This window comes from Orycteropus afer, unplaced genomic scaffold (genome assembly GCF_000298275.1).
Source record: "Orycteropus afer afer isolate SDZICR_OR568_19922 unplaced genomic scaffold, OryAfe1.0 scaffold00116, whole genome shotgun sequence".
In the NCBI taxonomy this organism is placed as follows: Eukaryota; Metazoa; Chordata; class Mammalia; order Tubulidentata; family Orycteropodidae; genus Orycteropus; species Orycteropus afer.
In genome coordinates, this window is record NW_006921703.1 from 7,938,235 (window position 1) to 7,959,449 (window position 21,215).

The 21,215-nt window shown below is 34.6% G+C and overlaps 1 protein-coding gene across 1 annotated transcript in view; it reads left to right on the plus strand.

The window, feature by feature from the left end:
- Positions 1 to 21,215, plus strand: part of GRIA2 (glutamate ionotropic receptor AMPA type subunit 2) — a 237,477-nt gene that overhangs the window by 180,073 nt on the left and 36,189 nt on the right. The window contains exons 7-12 of the mRNA XM_007943982.1: positions 3,382 to 3,549; positions 3,852 to 3,956; positions 4,870 to 4,980; positions 6,736 to 6,942; positions 7,469 to 7,839; positions 12,735 to 12,933. Coding sequence (XP_007942173.1) covers positions 3,382 to 3,549; positions 3,852 to 3,956; positions 4,870 to 4,980; positions 6,736 to 6,942; positions 7,469 to 7,839; positions 12,735 to 12,933 — 1,161 coding nt within the window. The remainder of the gene's footprint in view (positions 1 to 3,381; positions 3,550 to 3,851; positions 3,957 to 4,869; positions 4,981 to 6,735; positions 6,943 to 7,468; positions 7,840 to 12,734; positions 12,934 to 21,215) is intronic.

The following is a 21,215-nucleotide window of genomic DNA, read 5'->3' on the forward strand; positions in this document are numbered from 1 at the left end:
AGGCAGTATCACTACGGAAGTAGGATTGCCAACCTTCCTTCCGAGGAGTGGCTGGTGGGTTTGAACTGCCAGCCTTCTGGTTAGCAGTCAAGTGCCTTAGGCACTATGCTATCAGAGCTCCCAAACATGCCTTTAGAATGGAATAAAAAGCACATTTGGAAAATGGACCATAAAAACATTTCCCCAGATTTCTTCTTAAAATGTGGATATGATGTGATTGTGATATAGCACTGAAAAAACATAATGGCCCCCCGCTGAAATATAAATTTCCACACTCAGCTGAGGATTTCACAGAACATAAACATCAAGGCAGAGATAAAACATTTATTTCCAAAGAAGGATATAGCTACATTACCGTCATGTCCTCTTCTAATTAATTTATATCTAGTTTAGTTCATGGTAAAGTAAAATGGACATATTTAACTATCTAATTAAAAATGCAAACATATTTTTTTTTTTAGAAAAATAAATGAGCCAAATATGCAGAATATAAACAGAAGAGAACTCTGGATACAGAGGCCATTGATATTTTCTCAGCCCTGAATTGTGTTGCTATGATTGTGCCTTTTAATTTAAAAATGATAATGGTTTGGAGATTTGATTAAACTTGAGCATTTGAAAAAGGTAGAAAGAATTTTTCTTCTTAGTGTGCACATACTCAGAATCATAAAATGCTACATGAACCTAAATACTTTTAGTTCATTCAACCTACTGTTATTTTTTAATGTAGGTCACCAATGTTTGTAAACCTCTAACTTATTTAGTAGATGGCTTCATAGATTTCTCATAGTAAAGTGAACAAAATGACTCAATGAACTTTTGGATTTTAGATATTATCATAATGGCTTAATACAAACTGCAGTATTTCTTTTCTTCACTCTCTTTTTTGTTTTTACATATCCAGTGTATATAATTAAGATTTTGTTTCCTATTCAGTGATGTAGACTTTTTTGAAATAATTTCATTGGCAGTGAGCTAAATGCTGTATTGGAAAGAAAATTAATCAATACTTTGTCTTTTAGGAGAATAGAAAGAAAAAAAAAAAAAAAAAAAAAACACTTAAATGAGGTGGATATACCCTGATGTTATATTTCCTATTTGCTCCAAAAAGTCTTTATTTATTAAGTAAATGTGATGGGACTTTAGATTCAGGAATATAAGCTACCTAAAGGTATCTCCAACATACTATATAACATGATTGCTTATCTTTACAGTTTAAAGGAAAAAGTTGTCGCTTTTGGAAAAAATGGGAATGGATTTTCTGGTTGCGTAGTGCCTAAGGTGCTTGACTGCTAACCAGAAGGCTGGCAGTTCAAACCCACCAGCCACTCTGTGGAAGGAAGTTTGGGAAATCTACTTCCTTAGTGATACCACCTCGGAAACCCAAGCTATGAGCCGGGTCTTACTTGATGGCAAATAACAACAACAACAGTTTGAGAAATCTGTGGGAAACTCAAGTAAAATTATCCTGGAAAGATATCTTGGAAAGATACTTAGATATGTGTAAAAAGACTCCAACATAGGCCTAACCAATATTTCTTTGAAGGAAACATAAATATGGCCTAAAAATCTTAAGGCAATGTGGGGCTAAGAAGTGCTTATACATACACTCATGTACACACACATATATGAATATGTATATATGTTTACATACTTTAAAGGGAGGAAATATAGTAGACTTTTGATAGAAATAAATTAGCAGTGAGAGGAAAAAGACTGACGCAGGATGTTGAAGGAGTATTTGAAGAAACAGTGTATTAATAAGATTAGAGAGATGGGGAAGATGCACACATGGAGAGGTACTTCTGAAGTAGCAGTGTGGCTCCTTCATGTGTTGTCAAGAGGGAAACAGAGAGCTTGGGGAGCCTGGTAGTTGAAATATAAGGAAACTGAAATATAAAGAGATTCTTATATGATGGCTTTTATGTTCTCTGGAAAATAAAAATGGAAAGCAAGATAAGCAACAGAAATATACAGGTATTGGCATTTTGAAGAGAGAAAAGAAAATAGAAAATAATGATTTTTGAGAGTTGATGAGCTAATTTACTAACTAATGGAGGAAATTTATTTGAGAATATTGAGGCCCCATTCTTGTATTTCTGGTCAATAATTTAGAGTGTCAAAAAATAAGTAAAGTATTATTTTTTTCCTTGAATACAGCTTCATTGTACTTTGAATACCCACAGAATTGAGAAAGACTTAGTGATGGAAATGTTAGTGATGGAAATGTTCTCAGCATTCAATAAAGATGTTAGATTCAATGACAATTTATCATTTACAACAGAAACATCATACGTTTAATAGATTGGCAACATACAGACACGTACCTTGTGGTAGTTGAGGTTGTTGTCAACTTGGCTGGGCCTGGTTGAGTGGCTGGGCAGCTGGATTAGTCATTCCCCATGGTGAGACTGCAATCAATTCCATTGTGGAATCTACTGGAGCAGCTAAGTAGCTGCTTTAGGGATGTGGGCTGCTTCTAATATATAAGAAGCAACTTTGAGGAAGGTCTCCAGCTTTTTGGCACGTTTGGACCCTGCATGGAGCCAAGTCTTTGTTCAGCAGCCTGCCATGCCCTGCTTATATTGGGACTTCTTCTGGACTTGAATTAGTGGCCAGCCATGTTTTTTGGTAACATTGGGACTTTGCCTTTTTACTTGTTGGCCTTGGGTTTGTCAGCCTCAGCAGCCAGCAGCTGTCTGAGTGAAGAAAAACCTCCAGCTTCAGTGGGCCAGGAGCAGGAGGCAGAGCTGAAGTCCAAGGTTGAGGGGCTTTCACCCAGCCTCTAGAGCCTGGCACTTTGAACTCATACTTCTAGCCTCCAAAATTGTAAGAGAATAAACTCCTGTTTGTTCAAGCCATCCCATCGTGGTATATTCCTATCAAAGAGTGCTAGGTAACCAAAACACACAATACTGTTTATCCAGTCACTGACAACTCTTGGTATGCAAAGTTTCTATGAACACAACCAGGAGCACATTAAAAATCAAGGATTGTGAAATAGACAGTATTCTTCCACATGATCCAAATGTATCATCCCTCATTAGGCAGTGAAGAAATATATATGTGTTAATTTTACATTTCACCTTAGCAAGCCATGAAATAATGCTCTCATGAGAAGAAACTAATTAGAAAAAAATCATTGACAAATGGTTTTTGAAAGGTTTCACTCAAGACAGCTAGAGATGTTAACTTAATAGAAAATATCTGGTCAAGAGTACATTACCTACTCTCACCATTTAATGCTATTTCTCTTAAATGTTTAGGTTTCCAGATGTGAAATTGTGCTTGTATCCCTGGATTTATATGATCTTGTGTGATTGTTAACTGAATGTCCATGTGTTTCTGAATTTTCTCCCATTCTTATGTGATCCTTTTCAGTATACTTCTGCTCTGACCTATGATGCCGTTCAAGTGATGACTGAAGCTTTCCGCAACCTTCGGAAGCAGAGGATTGAAATCTCCCGTAGAGGGAATGCTGGAGATTGTCTGGCAAACCCAGCAGTTCCCTGGGGACAAGGCGTAGAAATAGAAAGGGCTCTCAAGCAGGTAAGTCACTCAAAATAACTGTTACATGATTTACTATAACCATTAACGACAATGAGAATTTTTTGGAATTGGTCATCTTTTTTTAACTCCTTAAGCTTATTATAATGGAATTTCATTTTCTAACCACACAAAATTAGGTGGCAGGTGGAAAAGAAACCTTAAAATGAAGTTTTCTTGACATGAGCCCACTGAGAGGTATCTGCACAGCTCTTTGGCTGAAGTTCAGTGAGAGTTATCTGTATAGTTTGCATCTTTGGTTGAAATGAATTTATAACTGTAACTTTTTCCCACTTGCTCTTTAGGTGCAAGTTGAAGGTCTTTCAGGAAATATAAAGTTTGACCAGAATGGAAAACGGATAAACTATACAATTAACATCATGGAGCTCAAAACTAATGGGCCCCGGAAGGTAAATCCTTTATGATTTAAGGGCCGTTTTCTCTGTGTGAAGAGATGAGATGAGATAGCTAAAAGATCATCCCACTCTCTTAAGGAGTCCTAGAGATTTGTATGTACATAGATAGAGTTTAATACCTGCCAGAAGCAAATACATTTTTTGAATGTTTTATCTAAATCTAATCAAATCTGGTAAGTACCAAATAAATATAATTTACTCTAAAATTAGATATGATATTTATTTATTTTATGACTAGGATAGAGAAGTAGTTTAACAAGAAAAAAAAGAGAAAGAGAACTAGTGTTGAAGATTTATAGTACAGACACTAAAATATAACTAGGTGCAAATATGCTTGTATACATGTAACTTTTAAATTTAACATCTTTTTTTAAACTGTTACAGCTAAAATACTGATATTTTCATTTTATATGTATTTCTATATGATCACTCTAAAAAAATGAACCTTGGAATTAATGAAACATGAACATAAAACAATAAACCATTTCTTAAAAATTGTTTTTGTAGTTCCTTTACAGTCCTAGTTGCTTTGGTGGTATAGTAGTTAAAGTATTTGGCTGCTAACCAAAAGGTCTCTGGTTAGAACTTACCAGCTGCTCTGTGGGAGAAAGATGAGATGGTCCGCTTCCCTAAAGATTTACAGCCTTGGAAACCCTATGGAACAGTTCTACTCTGCCCTAAAGTATTGCTATGAGTTGGAATTGACTCAATGGCAGTGGGTCTGGTTTTTGGTTTGGGGTTTTGTTCATAATACATTCTCACACATAAAAGACACATATTTGTTTAGAGGAATGCTACATTAATTTGGGCATAATTTTGGATTCAAATGTGCATTTGGAAATAATTAAATGCTTTGCTGAAAGAAGGGTCATTTATCCATGTGCTTCCCTTCTATAACCTTTTTCAGATTGGATACTGGAGTGAAGTGGACAAAATGGTTGTTACCCTTACTGAGCTCCCTTCTGGAAATGATACATCTGGGCTGGAGAATAAGACTGTTGTTGTCACCACAATTTTGGTAATTAGCTACACATGCCTGTTTTGCTCCATTTTCCTCTCATAAAAAAAAAAAAAATCAATAAGGAAAGTTCTGCTTATAAGACACTCACTAACTAATGCAGTCCTCCTTTTGCAGTGTTTTAATCACGTACTGCATATTTACTCCAATAAATGGACTATACAAGTCTTAGCTAAAATGTCTAAAAGTCCCCTAATCTCTTTAAGACTTCAGTTCACCTTGAAAGATAATTTGTACCCTCAATGTATAAACAGAGGGACAATTACAAGAAGCCTGGAAGAATATTCCTCATATTTCATCAGGAGCTGCACCTCTTTGTTCTCATACCACTCTGGGTTAACCTCTATCTTCACATATGTGATACAGTTTATAAATGCTGTCTACTCTTCTTTCATCACACTAAAACATGAATTCCTTGAAGACAAGAATGATCTACTTTCTTTTTATTTCAAGTCTCACCACCATGCTTGGCATATAGCTACTGTAAAATAAATACGTTTTTGAATGTACATTTTGAATGAATGAAGTAAAACTGAACTGAACTCTTGACTATCCAGACTTTGGATAATGGAAGAGAGATGTGGATTATCATGCCAAGCTTTTGGGGAAGTGAAATGGAAAAAAAATATGGGCTGACTGATAGGACACAGTTTTGCGACAAACTGTTATATTTATTAGTATGAAATAAAGTGAGTAAATGTGTGGGCAGATATGTTCAAAGCAATAATTAAAAATGTGAGAATAATATAGATAATCTAATAAGGGGTTTTGATAAAAACTTTGTTGGGCACTTGGAAATATCTCAGTAAGTGAAAGACATTTGAGGATTTCTTTTCCTGAATCATCTAAAATTGGTGCCATTGAGAGGAATTATACACACTTAGACTATGCTCTGGTAGCATAGTGGCTAAGACACTTGCCTGCTAACCAGACGGCTGGCGGTTCAAACCCACCAGCCACTCCTCGGAAGGAAGGTTGGGCAATCCTACTTCCGTAGTGATACTGCCTCGGAAACCCAAGGAGGGGTCGCTATGAGTCGGGGCCGACTCGACGGCACATAACAACAACAACAACAACAGACCCCAAATATCTTTAATGTCACTTTCTACTGGGAAATAATTGGTCTTGGTTGAATCATTGTTCCATGGTTTCTCATTCTTATGTTTACAAAGTAAAGCTACCATCCTTGCAGCATCACTCTAGGACATTATATCTCCTAGATGAAGCAAGACCAGAGTCTAAGTGTGGGGTAGAATCAGCACATCACCATGGCAATGATTTTTTAAGCCTGCTTCTTATTGGCCATGAACCTGATTTGTACATGAACTTTATTCCCAAGTCAGCAATGGCAGGGTTTTGAGTGCATGCTAGTTCTTGGGTTATTATCTTAACCTAAAATAAGGATGTAGAGGACCCAGAGTGGAACAGCAAATGTTGTACAGCAATCTTCCTGTTTAAGTCCTAGGAATTATAAACATGAAAGGGATCATACTAGCAGTCTGTGCTTTTGAATGTTGTGTTTATTCTGGAATAGCTAAGTTCAAGCCATTTTAATGAAATATATTGATGTACACTTGAGGACTTTCTTCAGAAGTATGATTACCTTCTGCTGTAATTTTTTTTTTTTTTTTTACCATTTATAATCTATAATGTCTCTGCCTAACAGTTCAGTAGTAAGTCAGAAGGTTATTTTCAATGAGAGTAAATAATTGACATAGCTGTTTTAGTCAGGTAAAACATTGTTTTTCCATATAGGAATCTCCATATGTAATGATGAAGAAAAACCACGAAATGCTTGAAGGCAATGAGCGCTATGAGGGCTACTGTGTTGACTTGGCTGCAGAAATCGCCAAACATTGTGGGTTCAAGTACAAGTTGACAATTGTTGGGGATGGCAAGTATGGGGCCAGGGATGCAGACACAAAAATTTGGAATGGGATGGTTGGAGAACTTGTATATGGGGTAAGTATAGCTATTTTTATAAATAAATTTGAACTATGGTTGACAGAATGCCTTCCCTTCCTGCAGAGAACCAATGTCAGACATTCATTTTTGGGTTTCCCACATTACTCTGGAAGTATTGTCTTATTTGCTTGTGAACATTTGAAAGATTAGAAGCTAAAACCAGAAGTAAACATGCAGATTAAATCAGAGAGAAATCATCTACCTTTCATCTACCTTAAAGATAATGAGTCATATGTATTGTTCAAAGGCTGCAAAAGTCATAGATACAGTGTAGAGATGCAATTATCATAGTTAAGGCAGATAGGTGTGCTATGTGTTTATAAAAAGGAGGGATATTGGGGAGATTTTTATTTTTTATTTTTTGCTTTTCTAATTTTTTTTTTTTTTTTGCTAAATTTTTATTGGACATTATAATAATAACTACTGCCATTTTCTTTTCTTCCTTTTTCATTCAATGATGTAATCATGATTCTTTTCTGATTATGATTCCAGATACTATTACCTTCCTTTGTTTGCCTTACAGAAAGCTGATATTGCAATTGCACCATTAACTATCACCCTTGTGAGAGAAGAGGTGATTGACTTCTCAAAGCCCTTTATGAGCCTCGGGATATCTATCATGATCAAGAAGCCTCAGAAGTCCAAACCGGGAGTGTTTTCATTTCTTGATCCTTTAGCCTATGAGATCTGGATGTGCATTGTTTTTGCCTACATTGGGGTCAGTGTAGTTTTATTCCTGGTCAGCAGATTTAGCCCCTACGAGTGGCACACTGAGGAGTTTGAAGATGGACGAGAAACACAAAGTAGTGAATCAACTAATGAATTTGGGATTTTTAATAGTCTCTGGTTTTCCTTGGGTGCCTTTATGCAGCAAGGATGCGATATTTCGCCAAGGTTGGTTACTCACCTGTTTCAACTTTGTGCATTTTAGGTCTCAAGTGGATATTCATGGTGTTTATAAATTCACTCAAAGAAATATTCAGCTGCCAGCTACCTGTCCAAGAAGTCCAAGACTCCTTAAAGGACATCCTCTTACCACTGGCATAAGCCTGTGAAATATTTGAACAACGTTTTCTGGATGTTGATCATATATTTCCCGGGTGAAATTATACACACCATGGAGAGGCTATAAAATGCATAAGGTTCCTATATTCCATGCCTTCTTGGAGGGGTACCGTGTTTTTGCTGCATATTCTCATTTTACAGTCATCTGTATTTTAATCCACAGACCTGTATATGGGAAAATGGGCAAAGTTATTTATTAACTACAAAAACAACAACTTGTTGGACAAAACTTCATTGGCACACATCCCATCTATTTTATTTTCCCATCATTAGCTCATGAATATGGTATGGGAGAGGAATTAAGAAATTTATTTTTTCAAGATTAAGTTTCTAGATTAAAAAGAATGTAGGATAAAGTATTTTCTAAGTATCTAGAATTACATTGTAGGATACTATTGATGACTAATTTGTCATTGAAGCTTGTGTCATATTGAATAGTAAAGCACACACATCACAGAGTAAATTCTTATACCTCTGTTCTCATTATAATATGTTAACCACTGTATTAGACTACCAAATTAGAATATATATATATATATCACAAAACCCACCTGATTTTTGTTCATGTTACATATATATATAAGAATGATAGCCATGCCTGTCTATTTTCTTCCCAAGGATAAATCATACACTTTATAGTATGTTTTACATTAACAATTTTAGAGCCTAAATGGTTATTAGTCTACTGGCACACTTTAATTCGGGCTCCATTGCCCTCTTTTGACTCTATGATATTTATTAATAATTGGGTGAAGAAGGGGATCTTAATATTATTTCATTACACTGTTAACTTTTGAGCACTTTTAGGGATAACAAGTATTAATTTCAGAAAATGATATGAAAACATTTTGGGGTATCTTTGCAGTCTTTCTATATGTTCCACCCATTGAGAGAATGGAAATATATCACATAGGCAATGACTTAACTTCTTTGACAGTAGGATAATTTTTAAGAAAATTGTATGGATCCAAAAAATCTTGGTTCCACCAGAATCCTTATAGCTTCTGTATTAATCTTCATCCAATCAGAAATATGTCAAGGTATTTAAAAAGTCATATCAATCTATCTCTATCTATCTATCTATCTATCTATCTATCTATCTATCTATCTATCATCTTTCTAATATCATTATGATGACCTTCAACAAATTATAACATTCCTAGTTTTATCTATGTATTTAATTTCTCTAATTTAAGACTGAGGGGGTGAAAAGTACTAACCAAACTGGGGTCTCAAGGAATATTCTGACCTATAAAATATTGATGAAATGTTTCACCTTTGGCAACAAGGGTATTAGCAAGGCAATAACCATGGAGTGAAACAAAATATGCTTTTCTATTTGGAAAAGTTAGAAGAAATTTCCTCCTAAAACAGGCCCTATTGGCCTGTTTCCATAAAGAAACCTTCAGTTCTGTTTGCTCTGCTCCCCATAAATTGATGCACTGCAGGTAGTTATTGTGTATCCAGTGCTTGTCAAGATGTGGGAAACATGACTTCATATAGGGACTGGTGCACAGGGCACATTTAACAATTCAGGTGCTATCCCATGATCCACCATGACTTACACACATCTAATTTGCAACATGTTTGCTTGCTAACATATGACCTTTTTGTCTCTATTCTGATTTTATTAATGGGCCTTAATTCACTACATATTTACCTAGAGTGACTTTTATTTTCTTGTAAGACATACAGAATTTTAGATATTTTTATTGTTGTCATTATCAACTGATTCTTTTTTGCCCCCAAAATATAAATGATCAATTTTTATTATGCTAAAAAAATTGAGTTACATAACTTTGTGTCTTTAGCTTCATGTTGTGTGTGCATTTAAAAACTGAACATAAATAAACAGTATTGACAAATTTAATTATTTTTTTAAGAACCAAACCATCATTTTTTAGAACATGAAGAGGGTTACTCCAGGTTAGAAAAGATTAGATAGCTTGTCATTTAAAACCAATCTGAAGTGCCCAGATCACATTAGAAAAACATTTTTAAAAATTATTATTATTTTTTCAAGGAAAATGTAACGTGGCATGATACTAACAATATTAATAGAACAAATTATAAATTGCAAAATAGAGTGATACACTGAACTAATTGACTTGGTAATTTGCCTAAAATAAATGTAGACTATCTCTTTATTTTCTGAACACTAAAGCCACTGAAATTATAATAGCAATATACAGTAAAGAAAATTTTTATTCACTTTCCTGTATCTGTTTTTTCCTCTAGTATCCTTAAAGGAATTAAATAAATATAAAACAATATATAATTCTTAAGGTAATTATTTGACAGGGATTAAAAAGATACACTAGTATGTGTGCATTTGTATGCTCCTTTTTAGTTTAGAGGCTGCTGGTAAAAATTTTATTTTTAATTGTAAAAACATTTTTGACTGCCATCAAAAAATAAAATCAAATCTTCTCCTTTGCAGTTTCCCAGGAGCCCTTTCAGAAGCATTAATGGATGCCTTTAAAAAAATAAATAAATAATAAACTACTTGACTGTTTTTCCTTTTTGAAATGATTTATAAGTCCAATAAATTTATCTTGAGATATCTTGTGAACTTTAAATCAATTGACATATTTAGTTTCATTAAATTGGATTTAAGGATAGGAATAGAGCACATCTTATGTTTCTTACTTGTTTTTATTTATGTTTGAAACAGAATAACTTGTAAAATATAATTCCCAAGCTTATTTCATATTAATAAATAGTATATAAAGTCAAAAGCAATTATCGTATAATCAGCTTTTCTTTTAAGGGATTTAGCTATTTGGTATTGAATCTGTCCTTTTAAATATAGGGTATGTATCATATAATTGGGAGCTCTGGTAGCATAGTGCCTAAGACACTTGACTGCTAACCAGAAAGCTGGCGGTTCAAACCCACCAGCCTCTCTTCGGACTGAAGGTTGTGCAATCTACTTGCGTGGTGATACCGCCTCGGAAACCCAAAGAAGGATCGCTATGAGTAGGTCCGACTCCACGGCACACAACAACACAACAACAACATCATATAATTATACCGCCCATTGTTATGGGATAAATAATGAACATTTTGAGAGTAGCCGTGTCTAAATAAAGGGTTTCCCAAATTTAAAATATATTTAATATCCTTTGCAGAATTAAGTGAGAAGTGTTTAACTTTTTGTATCCTACTATATTTATTTCACTCTTTGCATCTCTGGACTTTGTGAAAAAGGCTACTAATTATGTTCTCTTTTTTTCATTGCTATCCTCTCTCTTTCTCAGCAACAAATTTTTTTTTTTTTATCTAAAGAACTTTACTTCTAAAGTAGGCCCTCTTCTTTTTATTGACTGCTTGCATAACTTATTTCATAAATATTTTACCCAAAAGTTTCATTTAGTATCTGCGTTTCATCAAAAGTGCATTCTCTACTGTTAATTGTTAAGAACTTTAGTTTAGGGAATAAATTATCAAATTTTTGGTACTTGAATTTGAGAAATTTTATCTCTTTGCTATAGTAAGGCTAATTGTTAGACATAGCAGAGTTATTGCATAAAGAAAATAGTTATTTCATTGGCTGTTAATACTACTCAGATGCCTTAATTACGTGCAGAAGGCCTGCCAAATCTTTCAAAATATTATATATATATATATATATAGAGAGAGAGAGAGTCCCGGTGGTGCAGTGGTTAAAGCACTCAGATGCTAATTGAAAGGTTGGTGATTAGAACCCACCAGTTGGTCTGCAGGACATAGTTGTGGCAGTCTGCTTCTGTAACTATGTACAGCCTTGGACATCTCTTATAGGGCAGTTCTACTCTATCCTGCTGGGTTGACAACTCATAAGCAAGAGTAATGATATATGTATATATATCAGTACCTACGTATCTTTATTTACCTGCAAACTCTTAAAGTATTTAGGAATCACAGACTTTTGGAAAGTGTTTTAAGTAATACTTTATAATCCTTAAAATTTTTTTGTTTTATTATATTATGAAGTAGGAATATATATCTCAATAAATTTTAAAAATGTCTAATATGTTCTCCTTGAATTTTCTTTTTCTTGAGCAGAAAGGTCAAAAGAACAGAATGATAGCAATCCATGCTCCAAAGCATCAGCTTTTTATTCATTAAATATTATATTTTGTATCATATTTTCATGGTATCACTTTTTTTTTTTTTAATTTTCTGTTTTGTGCTCTGATACTTATGTTTTTGCACACACAGAAACCATATGAAGTTTTGGGCCATTTTGACAGGTTGGAATGTCATTGGCTCAATAAAATGGAGGTTTTTCCCCATGGTTAAAGCTAAACAAAAACAAAACAACTTTTAAAAAATTGATTTTGTTTCTAGGAATTGTACTGAATTTGGCTACTGACCTAAGATTCCTTTCTTTTTATCTACTTATGACACGAATAGGTAAAATAGTATGAGTATCAAACGGAATATTGAAAAAGTTCTTGAAATTGCTTCTTTACAGGACTTCATGCTGTAAACTACTTGGGCATTTTACCTGCGAAAGGATCCCAGGAATTTGAAGTTTTGGCCTCTGTGTATGCTAACAAATCTAGCTAATCAAACTCCTTGCCCAGAATGCTTAATAATTTCTGGTTTCATTAACTAGCAGATATTTTGAAATATATAAAGTTTTTCCCTATTTGCCAATATTTGCATAAAATTGTCTAATTGATTTTCTCTTAGGTCATTCATTTCAATTTACAAATCAATTTCATACTTGTTATTAGATCCCTCTCTGGGCGCATTGTTGGAGGTGTTTGGTGGTTCTTTACCCTGATCATAATCTCATCCTACACGGCTAACTTAGCTGCCTTCCTGACCGTAGAGAGGATGGTGTCTCCCATTGAAAGTGCTGAGGATCTTTCTAAGCAAACAGAAATTGCTTATGGGACATTAGACTCCGGCTCTACAAAAGAGTTTTTTAGGGTAAGAGATTTCTGCTTTTATTTTTTAAAGTTTAACCCATACATACTTTGTTCTCCCCTGTCCTTCTCAAAAGTGCTATGTGAAAGTAACCATCTCTTTAGCTGTTTTTCTCACTGTCATGCCTATTCTTTGTCCCTTTCCCCCCGTCCCTATTTTATCTCTGTCTCCATCCTTATTTTATCACTATCCCTATTTTATACTCGTCTCTATCCCTATCCTTATCTCTATTCATTTCTTAATTACTGGGTCTTTAGGAGAAAGACCATAAATGTTGCAATGAACTCAGGTTTAGAAAAATCAATTGTCCTTTTGGACCAAAATTGAATTAAAGAACAATTAAATTTAGATTATTATTATTTTAAAAAACAGTGTTATGTTTGCTTTTCAAATACATATGACTGCAAATAACTTACATAGTTTACATTTGAAAAACTCACATTCAAATCAGCATTGTTATTTCTCTGTAAGGAAACAGATTATGTTCATATGGGAAAATTCTGAAACTTCTGTACAAACCCTTCAAAGGAAAAGTTAACAAAGGACTTTAACTTCTTGACTTTCAAAATGGGTGCCATAATGAGAATATTTATTAAATGTGGTTTTTTTTTGTTATTTTAATTTTTTTAGTCTTTTATTCTCAATTTATATCATAAGCCCAAGGTCTGAGGTTGGAATATTGCTCTTCCATTTACTATTGCCTCTATTTAAGAATTCTTTCTGTTAAAATGCTTAAATAGAGTTGAATATCTGTGGTATCAAGCCAACATTCACGACAATTTTTGATAACCCATGAATATCTTTGAATGCATCTAAATTTGTTGGTATGGGATATAGGCAATTTAGTATGTAATTAGTATGAAAATCTTAAATTGACCAAATGGTGAAGAAGAAATTAGAACTTGAGAACTGGCTCATGCTACATTGCTTCTGGTTTCCTTTTCCAAATACTTTAATTGGACTGAATATGTGATGATAGGAGAAAAGGTATTAAGGTACAATCACAAGGGTCATAACATAATAACTTGGGTATGTGTGGGGCAGGTAAGACCTTAATGATTTCATTAGGTATCTTTTAAATTCAGAAGTATGGTTGATCTGTCAGCAGCTCTTTAGACTTTAATGCTGTTGTGAATGCAAATGTTATGATAGTGATTTGTTATTAATGAAAATTACCTATCAACTTCATTCGTACATATAGTATGTATATCTTGATATAGCATTGTGTTCTAGCTAGAACAAAGCAATTGTTGCTGTTGTTGGTATGTGCTGTCCACTGATAGCAACCCCTCCTTGGGTTTCCGAGGCAGTATCACTACGGAAGTAGATTGCCCCGTCTTCCTTCCCAGGAGTGGCTGGTGGGTTTGAACTGCCAGCCTTCTGGTCAGCAGTCAAGTGCTTTAGGCACTACACTACCAGAGCTCCCAGAACAAAGCAATAGATATATTAAAATAAGTTACAATTGCCTGGTTCTTTAGTAGAAGTGTATTTTGAAGCATATTGATTATTACTTGATTTTCTCTCAGTGTTAATTGTTTCCAGTTACTCTCTTCTATGTGAGAATGAATCTATTGAAAGCTGCTGTCTTTAGCTCATGCAGATAACAATGAACTGTTGTTTTTGTTGTTGGGTGCCCTCAAGACAATTTTTGACTCATAGCAATCCCATGTGACAGCCACTCCATGGAAGACAGAAGTGGTAATCTGCTTCCTTAAAAATTACAGCCTTGGAAACCCTATAAGGCAGTTGTACTTTGTCCTATAGGGTCAATATGAGTTAGAATCAATGGTTATCAATGGATTTAGGTAATAATAATGCCAACTAGTCTCTGGTTAGCACATTTCCATTCACAGAGCTACTGTATGATAGAATTCAATCAGTCATAGAAACATTTGGCTTAATCACAAAGATTTCATGGTCAGTGTACTCTAATTCTCTAGAAGACCAACATGTGAAAACTACATGACTCTGGGCACAGAATGTAGTTACCCTTCTGTTTCTTCTTTCAAGTGCTCTGAGACAGTGGTGATCTTGGTGCCAATATGCAGCATGGTTTGTGGCTACACATATACTTCTCAGGTTGTACCACTTTCCTGTATAAGGTTGTGGAGCTAAAGTTCCCATAGTAATAGAGATGTATGTGTGAGTATTTAGAACTCATAGCTTCTATTAGTATAGCTTCCCAAAGCAGTTTCTATTACCTCTTTGAATCTTACAATGTTTCTCTATTATCATCAGGACAATGATTTTTGTTGACATTCTACATATTCTTAAATTGAATCTTGGTGAAATTTGGGGATTTGACCCAGTTCAGGCATTTTTACTGAAGCCTTTTATGTCTAATCAGAGTTATTCTCCTAACCAGAGTTATTTTTACTTTCAGAGCAATGTCCCTGGATTTATCTCACTGCTTCCATGTTCTGTTCTTGGTCACATGTGTGTTTACTTTGGTAATTCTTGAGTTTGGAAGCAGAGATGAGAAAACAATAATTTTCCCTTCCTTATTTTATTTGTAGAACTGCAAGGTGAACTGTTCATGATTGGGCATAAGATAGGTCTCAATGCATATCATGTTGCAGTCAGCTTCTCCTTATTTAGAAAAAGAAGCTTGTGAGCTCAAAAGTTGTTAAATGCCACACTGTTTATTCCATTTTTACCAGTTAAAAAAGAAGAAGAAGAAGAAGAAGAAGAAATAATAACAGCATACATCACCACATAGTAACCTTTCATGTTAATTGCTCCATTCAAATATACAACATAATTGCAATTTAGAAAATGATGTCCACAAAGGTTTGCTTCTTAAGATGGATTAAATAAAAGGGCGCTGCTAGATTGTACATAATTTCAAGAAATTTTGCTAATTATATTAATGTTTAATAATTGTATATCATGATGGTAATGTTGTTGTTGTTAAGTGCCACCAAGTCGGACCTGACTCATAGTGACCCCTCTTTGGCTTTCCAAGGTGGTATCACTAGGGAAGTAGATTGCCCAACCTTCCTTCCGAGAAGTGGCTACTGATAATAGTGAGGAAAAATCTTATTTTTGTTTCTGACTCCAAAAATGTTTTCTAGGACACTGTGACTTTTCAGTTATAGACATTAAGTGTCATATATTTTCACTTAAACCTTGTTACATTGGTATAGAGAATTGAATAATAAATTCCTTCTCAAGCAAAGCATTTCTCTGCATAGAGTTTTGTTTAAAATGTTTTTGTTTTGTTTGAGTTTTGTTTAAATGTTTCCAATAAGCAACATTTTAAAGTCAAGGAATAATTAATTTTCATGCATATTTTTTTCCTTAAATCTTCAGTCATACTGTAGTCTGTCTAAGTAGTTGTAGTCTGGTTAAATTTCTAAGTTCCTGGTGAAAGTGTTGCTAAGAAAATTCTCCTTGCTTCCATTTCTAAAATTACCATTCACCACACATCTTGGGTCACCCTCTCTCTCAACTGTCCATTAGCTTTAGGCACTTTCAGAGTTTCTGTTGTAAGGTAGAGTGAGACATGGGAAGGTGGCCAGATTGATTATCATGATACCCATTTTGCCAGCAAATGGGATATAAATGGAGTGGGCCGAAACCAGGACTGCAGACATGTATTGTACTCTGTGTCCTCTGGCCATCTGTTTTACTTACTTTCAGACCCACGAAAGCTAACAGCATGTTGAAGAAGAAACTTTTATCATTTGTTCAACTTTAACATTCTAATAATTCTCTTGGGTTTCCTAATGTGGTTTTATATGGATTCAGTGGTAGCATTTTTCTTCTTATTCTCTTTTATAATTAAGGATCTTATTGTTTATATTATTGTCACATTTTCTACTATCACATAGTTTATCAAGACAGGTTTCTGTTCTTTTTACAACAATTAAGTTTTTCCCTATTTGCATTTGACCAAATGGTGAAGAAGAAATTAGAACTTGAGAACTGGCTCATGCTACATTGCTTCTGGATTTGAGAAATGGATTTGAGAGGTTAGATCCCTGGCTAAATTTCAAATGATAAATAACTCATTAAAAGATGAAAAATAGCTTAAGACCACTTAGACATTACAGGGACAGTTTTAATGTAGACGATAGAACTCTGAACATTTTATCTCAATATTAACTATTTTATAAGAAGTATACCTTTTTGACATTAAAGCTGTTTACATTAGAAGATGAATATTTTGTCTAATTTATAAGGATCTATTTTGCTATAGAGTGATATGAATTGTTCAGTTTAAGTATGAAGTATTTTTATATTTCAGGGAAATAATTTAGTAATAAACTGGGTTATGTTAATATTATTTTAGAGAACCCAATGAGCATGTATTAGTTATAGAATTCCAACTTAAAATGTAATTTTTTTAGTTTATAATCTATACTTTCATAATAATCAGCAAATTAAACATTAATGAAGTATTTTCTTTGTTCTGCTAGAGAGAGACAGTGAATGGAGTGCAGTCTTGTAACTACCAAGAGACAAAGAAAAAAGTCTACATCTTTATTTCCTGGGGATGTCTGCTTCTGAAACCCCTACACATCCTAGTATACAGTGAATGATAGTCTGATTCATTTGAATTGACTTGATGGCAGTGAGTTTGGTTTTGGGTTTTAGATCATTTCTAATTTTAGTGCCACTGTATAATACCTACAATTAAGAGAGAATTAGGCTTTCAATTATAAACCCCTATTTTTAGACTCTTACATTTTATTGCAGTGAAACTCTTGAAAGCCAGAACTTGATGGGACTGCTTTGTTTTTCTGGGTCTCATATGTTTTCCACCTTTGACGTGGTGCAGTCTTTTCACTTTTCTATCACACTCCATTAAGAGTCTTACCTCATAAACACCCAGAAAGTACTTCTTTACAATTTTATGGGACTGGAAAATAAATTGTTATTTTATGATTCACATATTAATTCAAAGTATGTACAGATAAGTGCATATACTATTCAAACAAAGATATGGATAAAATTCACTTTCTAATCCAATTAAGTCTTTGAGAGCCAGAACTTAATGAGACTGCCTTCTTTGTCCAGGTCTTGCAAATTTTCTGCCTTTGATGATGGGGTGCAATTTTTCCACTTGACCATTGCTTATTTTAGTGAAAAATAGTTGAGTTCTCCTTCTCTGAGAGATTTCTGCTTTACACAACTTCTGGGTTTCACAGGTTTTACTGTAAAAACATCTGACATCACTGTTTAGTTTGTTTTTTTTTGCTGAAATTATTGAAACCAATTTCTAAGTCTATAGCCTTATACAAATTTCTGATCACTTTTAACTTTTTCTAAACTCATTTCAAAGCCTTTATATAGTGAAAACTTTTGTTTGACTTAGGTCTCAAGTTCTTCTAATGATAGATCTTGATCATCTTCATTGTCATCCTTTTTATATTGCAAGTCCAAAATTATGCAGATTTACATCATCTGTTTCTGTAGCAATTTATTTGTGAAATCAATGTAAGAAGCAGCACTAAATCTATTTCTGATATACCATGGTAAAAGTCATTTATTGCATCCTGAATTTGCATGATGCTATGGGGCTTGATAGCTGTTTCATTTTATATACTATCATCACTGTAAATAAAGAAATGACACTTCTTTTTTTTTTCTTTTTTATTTTAATCATGATTTGCATGAAAGTTGACAGAGCAAATTCCTTTTCCATACAGCAGTTAGTACACATTTTGTTTCATGACATTGACTCTAATTCCCCACAATGTGACAGCTCTCTTCTACTTCCTCCCCATAGTTACCTCTTCCCTGTGTCCTTCCATCCCATGAACTCCCATCATGCAAGCTGTCTCCCTGTGCAAACACTGCCCTTCTATTCTCCCATGTTTGCTTGCTCCAAAAAGTGTATCTCCTTGAAGTAAATGTTCAACCCATAAGCCTGTCTATTGTTTGGCTGGAAGCTACAGGAGTGAGTTCAATTCCAGACCCAGAGGGTGACTAAAGTCCATGGTTTTAGTGGTCTCACCAGGCTCTATCAGACCAGCAAACATGGTCTTCTTCTTTTTCTTTTTCTTTTTTTTAATGATTTTGAGTTTAAGAAACAACAGTTCTTAAATCATTTTCTTACAGTTTCCTCTATAATCATTTTTGATTGATCACTTAAGAAATTAAATTGCATCCAGGCCATCAATTTTCCCTGAAATCTTCTATGCCATCTTGCACATCTCAAAATAGTCAATCAACTTTTGAAGAACTAGTTTCCTGTAGTTCACACAGGATTCAAATCAACTATATCTATAGAAAGAGATGATGAAGTAGCTTGATAACATCAATCAGAACAAGAGCAAGAGCCAACTGTGGAATAGGCGGACAATTGTTCATATGCAACTTGAAGTTGGTGTTGAAGAAAAATAAAACAATTCAACAACAGCCAAAGGATGACCTTCAGTATATCCCATCTGAATTTAGAGACCACCTCAAGAGTAGATTTGACATATTTAATAGACTGAAGAACACATGAATTGTGGGATGATGGACATTGTATAAGAAGAAGTTAAATGTCATTAGAAAGAAAGAAAAGACCAAAATCAGTTTCAGAAGACACTCTGAAACTTGCTTGTCAATGTAGAGTAGCTAAAGTGAAAATAAATGATTAAGTAAATGAGCTGAACAGAGAATTTCAAAGGGCAGCATGAGAAGACAAATTAAAGTACTATAATGTAATGTGCAAAGATCTGGAGTTAGAAAATCAAAAGGGAAGAAGACATTTAGCTTTTCTCAAGCTAAAGGATTCTACTGGCAAGAAATTGAACAATACAGGAAGAATAAAAAAAAATTTTAAAAAGATTAAAAGAATACAGTCACTGTGCCAAAAAGAGTTAATTGCTGTTCATCCATTTCAGGAGGTAGTATATGATCAAGAATGGATAGTACCAAGGAAAGAAGTCCAAGCTGCACTGAAGGCATGGGTGAAAAACAAGGCTCTAGGAATTAATGAAAGACCAATTATATATTTTAACAATGGAGCACAATACTGGACATGCTAAATCATCTATGCCAAGAAATTTGAAATTTTGGAAGGTCTGATCAATCAACTGGAAGAGATCCATATTTATGCCTATTTTAAAGAAAGGTAATCATTCATAATACAGAAATTATTGAACAATATCATTTTAGGGTTTTTTTTGTATCATTAATATTACAAGTTAAAATATGCTGAAGATAATTCAAAACAGGTTACCTCAGTACATTGACAAGTTGTTGTTGTTGTTAAGTGCCATCGAGTCGTTTCCTACTCATAGCGACCCCATGCACAGCAGAACGAAACACTGCCCGATCCCACACCAGCCCCACAATCTCTGCTATACTTGAGCTCATCATTGTAGCCACCGTATCAATCCATCTCATTGAAGGCCTCCCCCTCTTTCGTCGACCCTCCACCCTACCAAGCATGACATCCTTCTCCAGGGAATGGTCCCTTCTTACAACATGACCAAAATAGGTGAGACGAAGTCTGGCCATTCTTGCTTCCAAGGAGCATTCTGGCTGCACTTCCTCCAGGACAGATCTGTTAGTTCTTTTAGCAGTCCATGGTACTTTCAGCATTCTCCGCCAGCACCACAACTCAAAAGCATCGACTCTTCTTTGCACATTTCATTATAGTAATTGGCTTTAACTTCTCTAGCTGCTCTTTGAAATCTTTGGTTCAATTATTTTATCTTGTCATTTCTTCCATTTGCTTTAGCTGCTCTCCACTCAAGGGCAAGGTTCAGAGTCTCTTCTGTCATCCACTTTGGTCTTCTCTTCTTTTCTTGTCTTTTTAGTGATCTCTTGCTTTCTTCATGGATAATGTTCTTGATATCTTCCCATAACTCATCTGGCTTTTGGTCATTGGTGTTCAATGCATCAAATCTACTCTTTAGATGATCTCTAAATTCAGGAGGGATATATTCAAGATCATGCTTTGGCTCTCTTGGACTTGTTTTCATTGTCTTAAACTTCAAGTTGAATTTGCATATGAGCAGTTGATGGTCTGTTCCACAATCAGCTCCTGGCCTGGTTTTGGCTGAAGAGATTGAGGTTTTCCACCGCCTCTTGCCACAGATGTAGTCAATCTGATTCCTGTGTGTTCCATCTGGTGAAGTCCACGTGTACAGCCTCCGTTTGTGTTGTTGAAAAAAGGTGTTTGCAATGAACAAGTCGTTGGTCTTGCAAAATTCTACCATACGAGTTCCAGCATTATTTCTGTCACCAAGGCTAAATTTTCCAACTACCAGTGATTCTTCTTTGTTTCCAACTTTTGCATTCCAGTCATCAGTGATGATTAACACATCCTGATTGCATGTTTG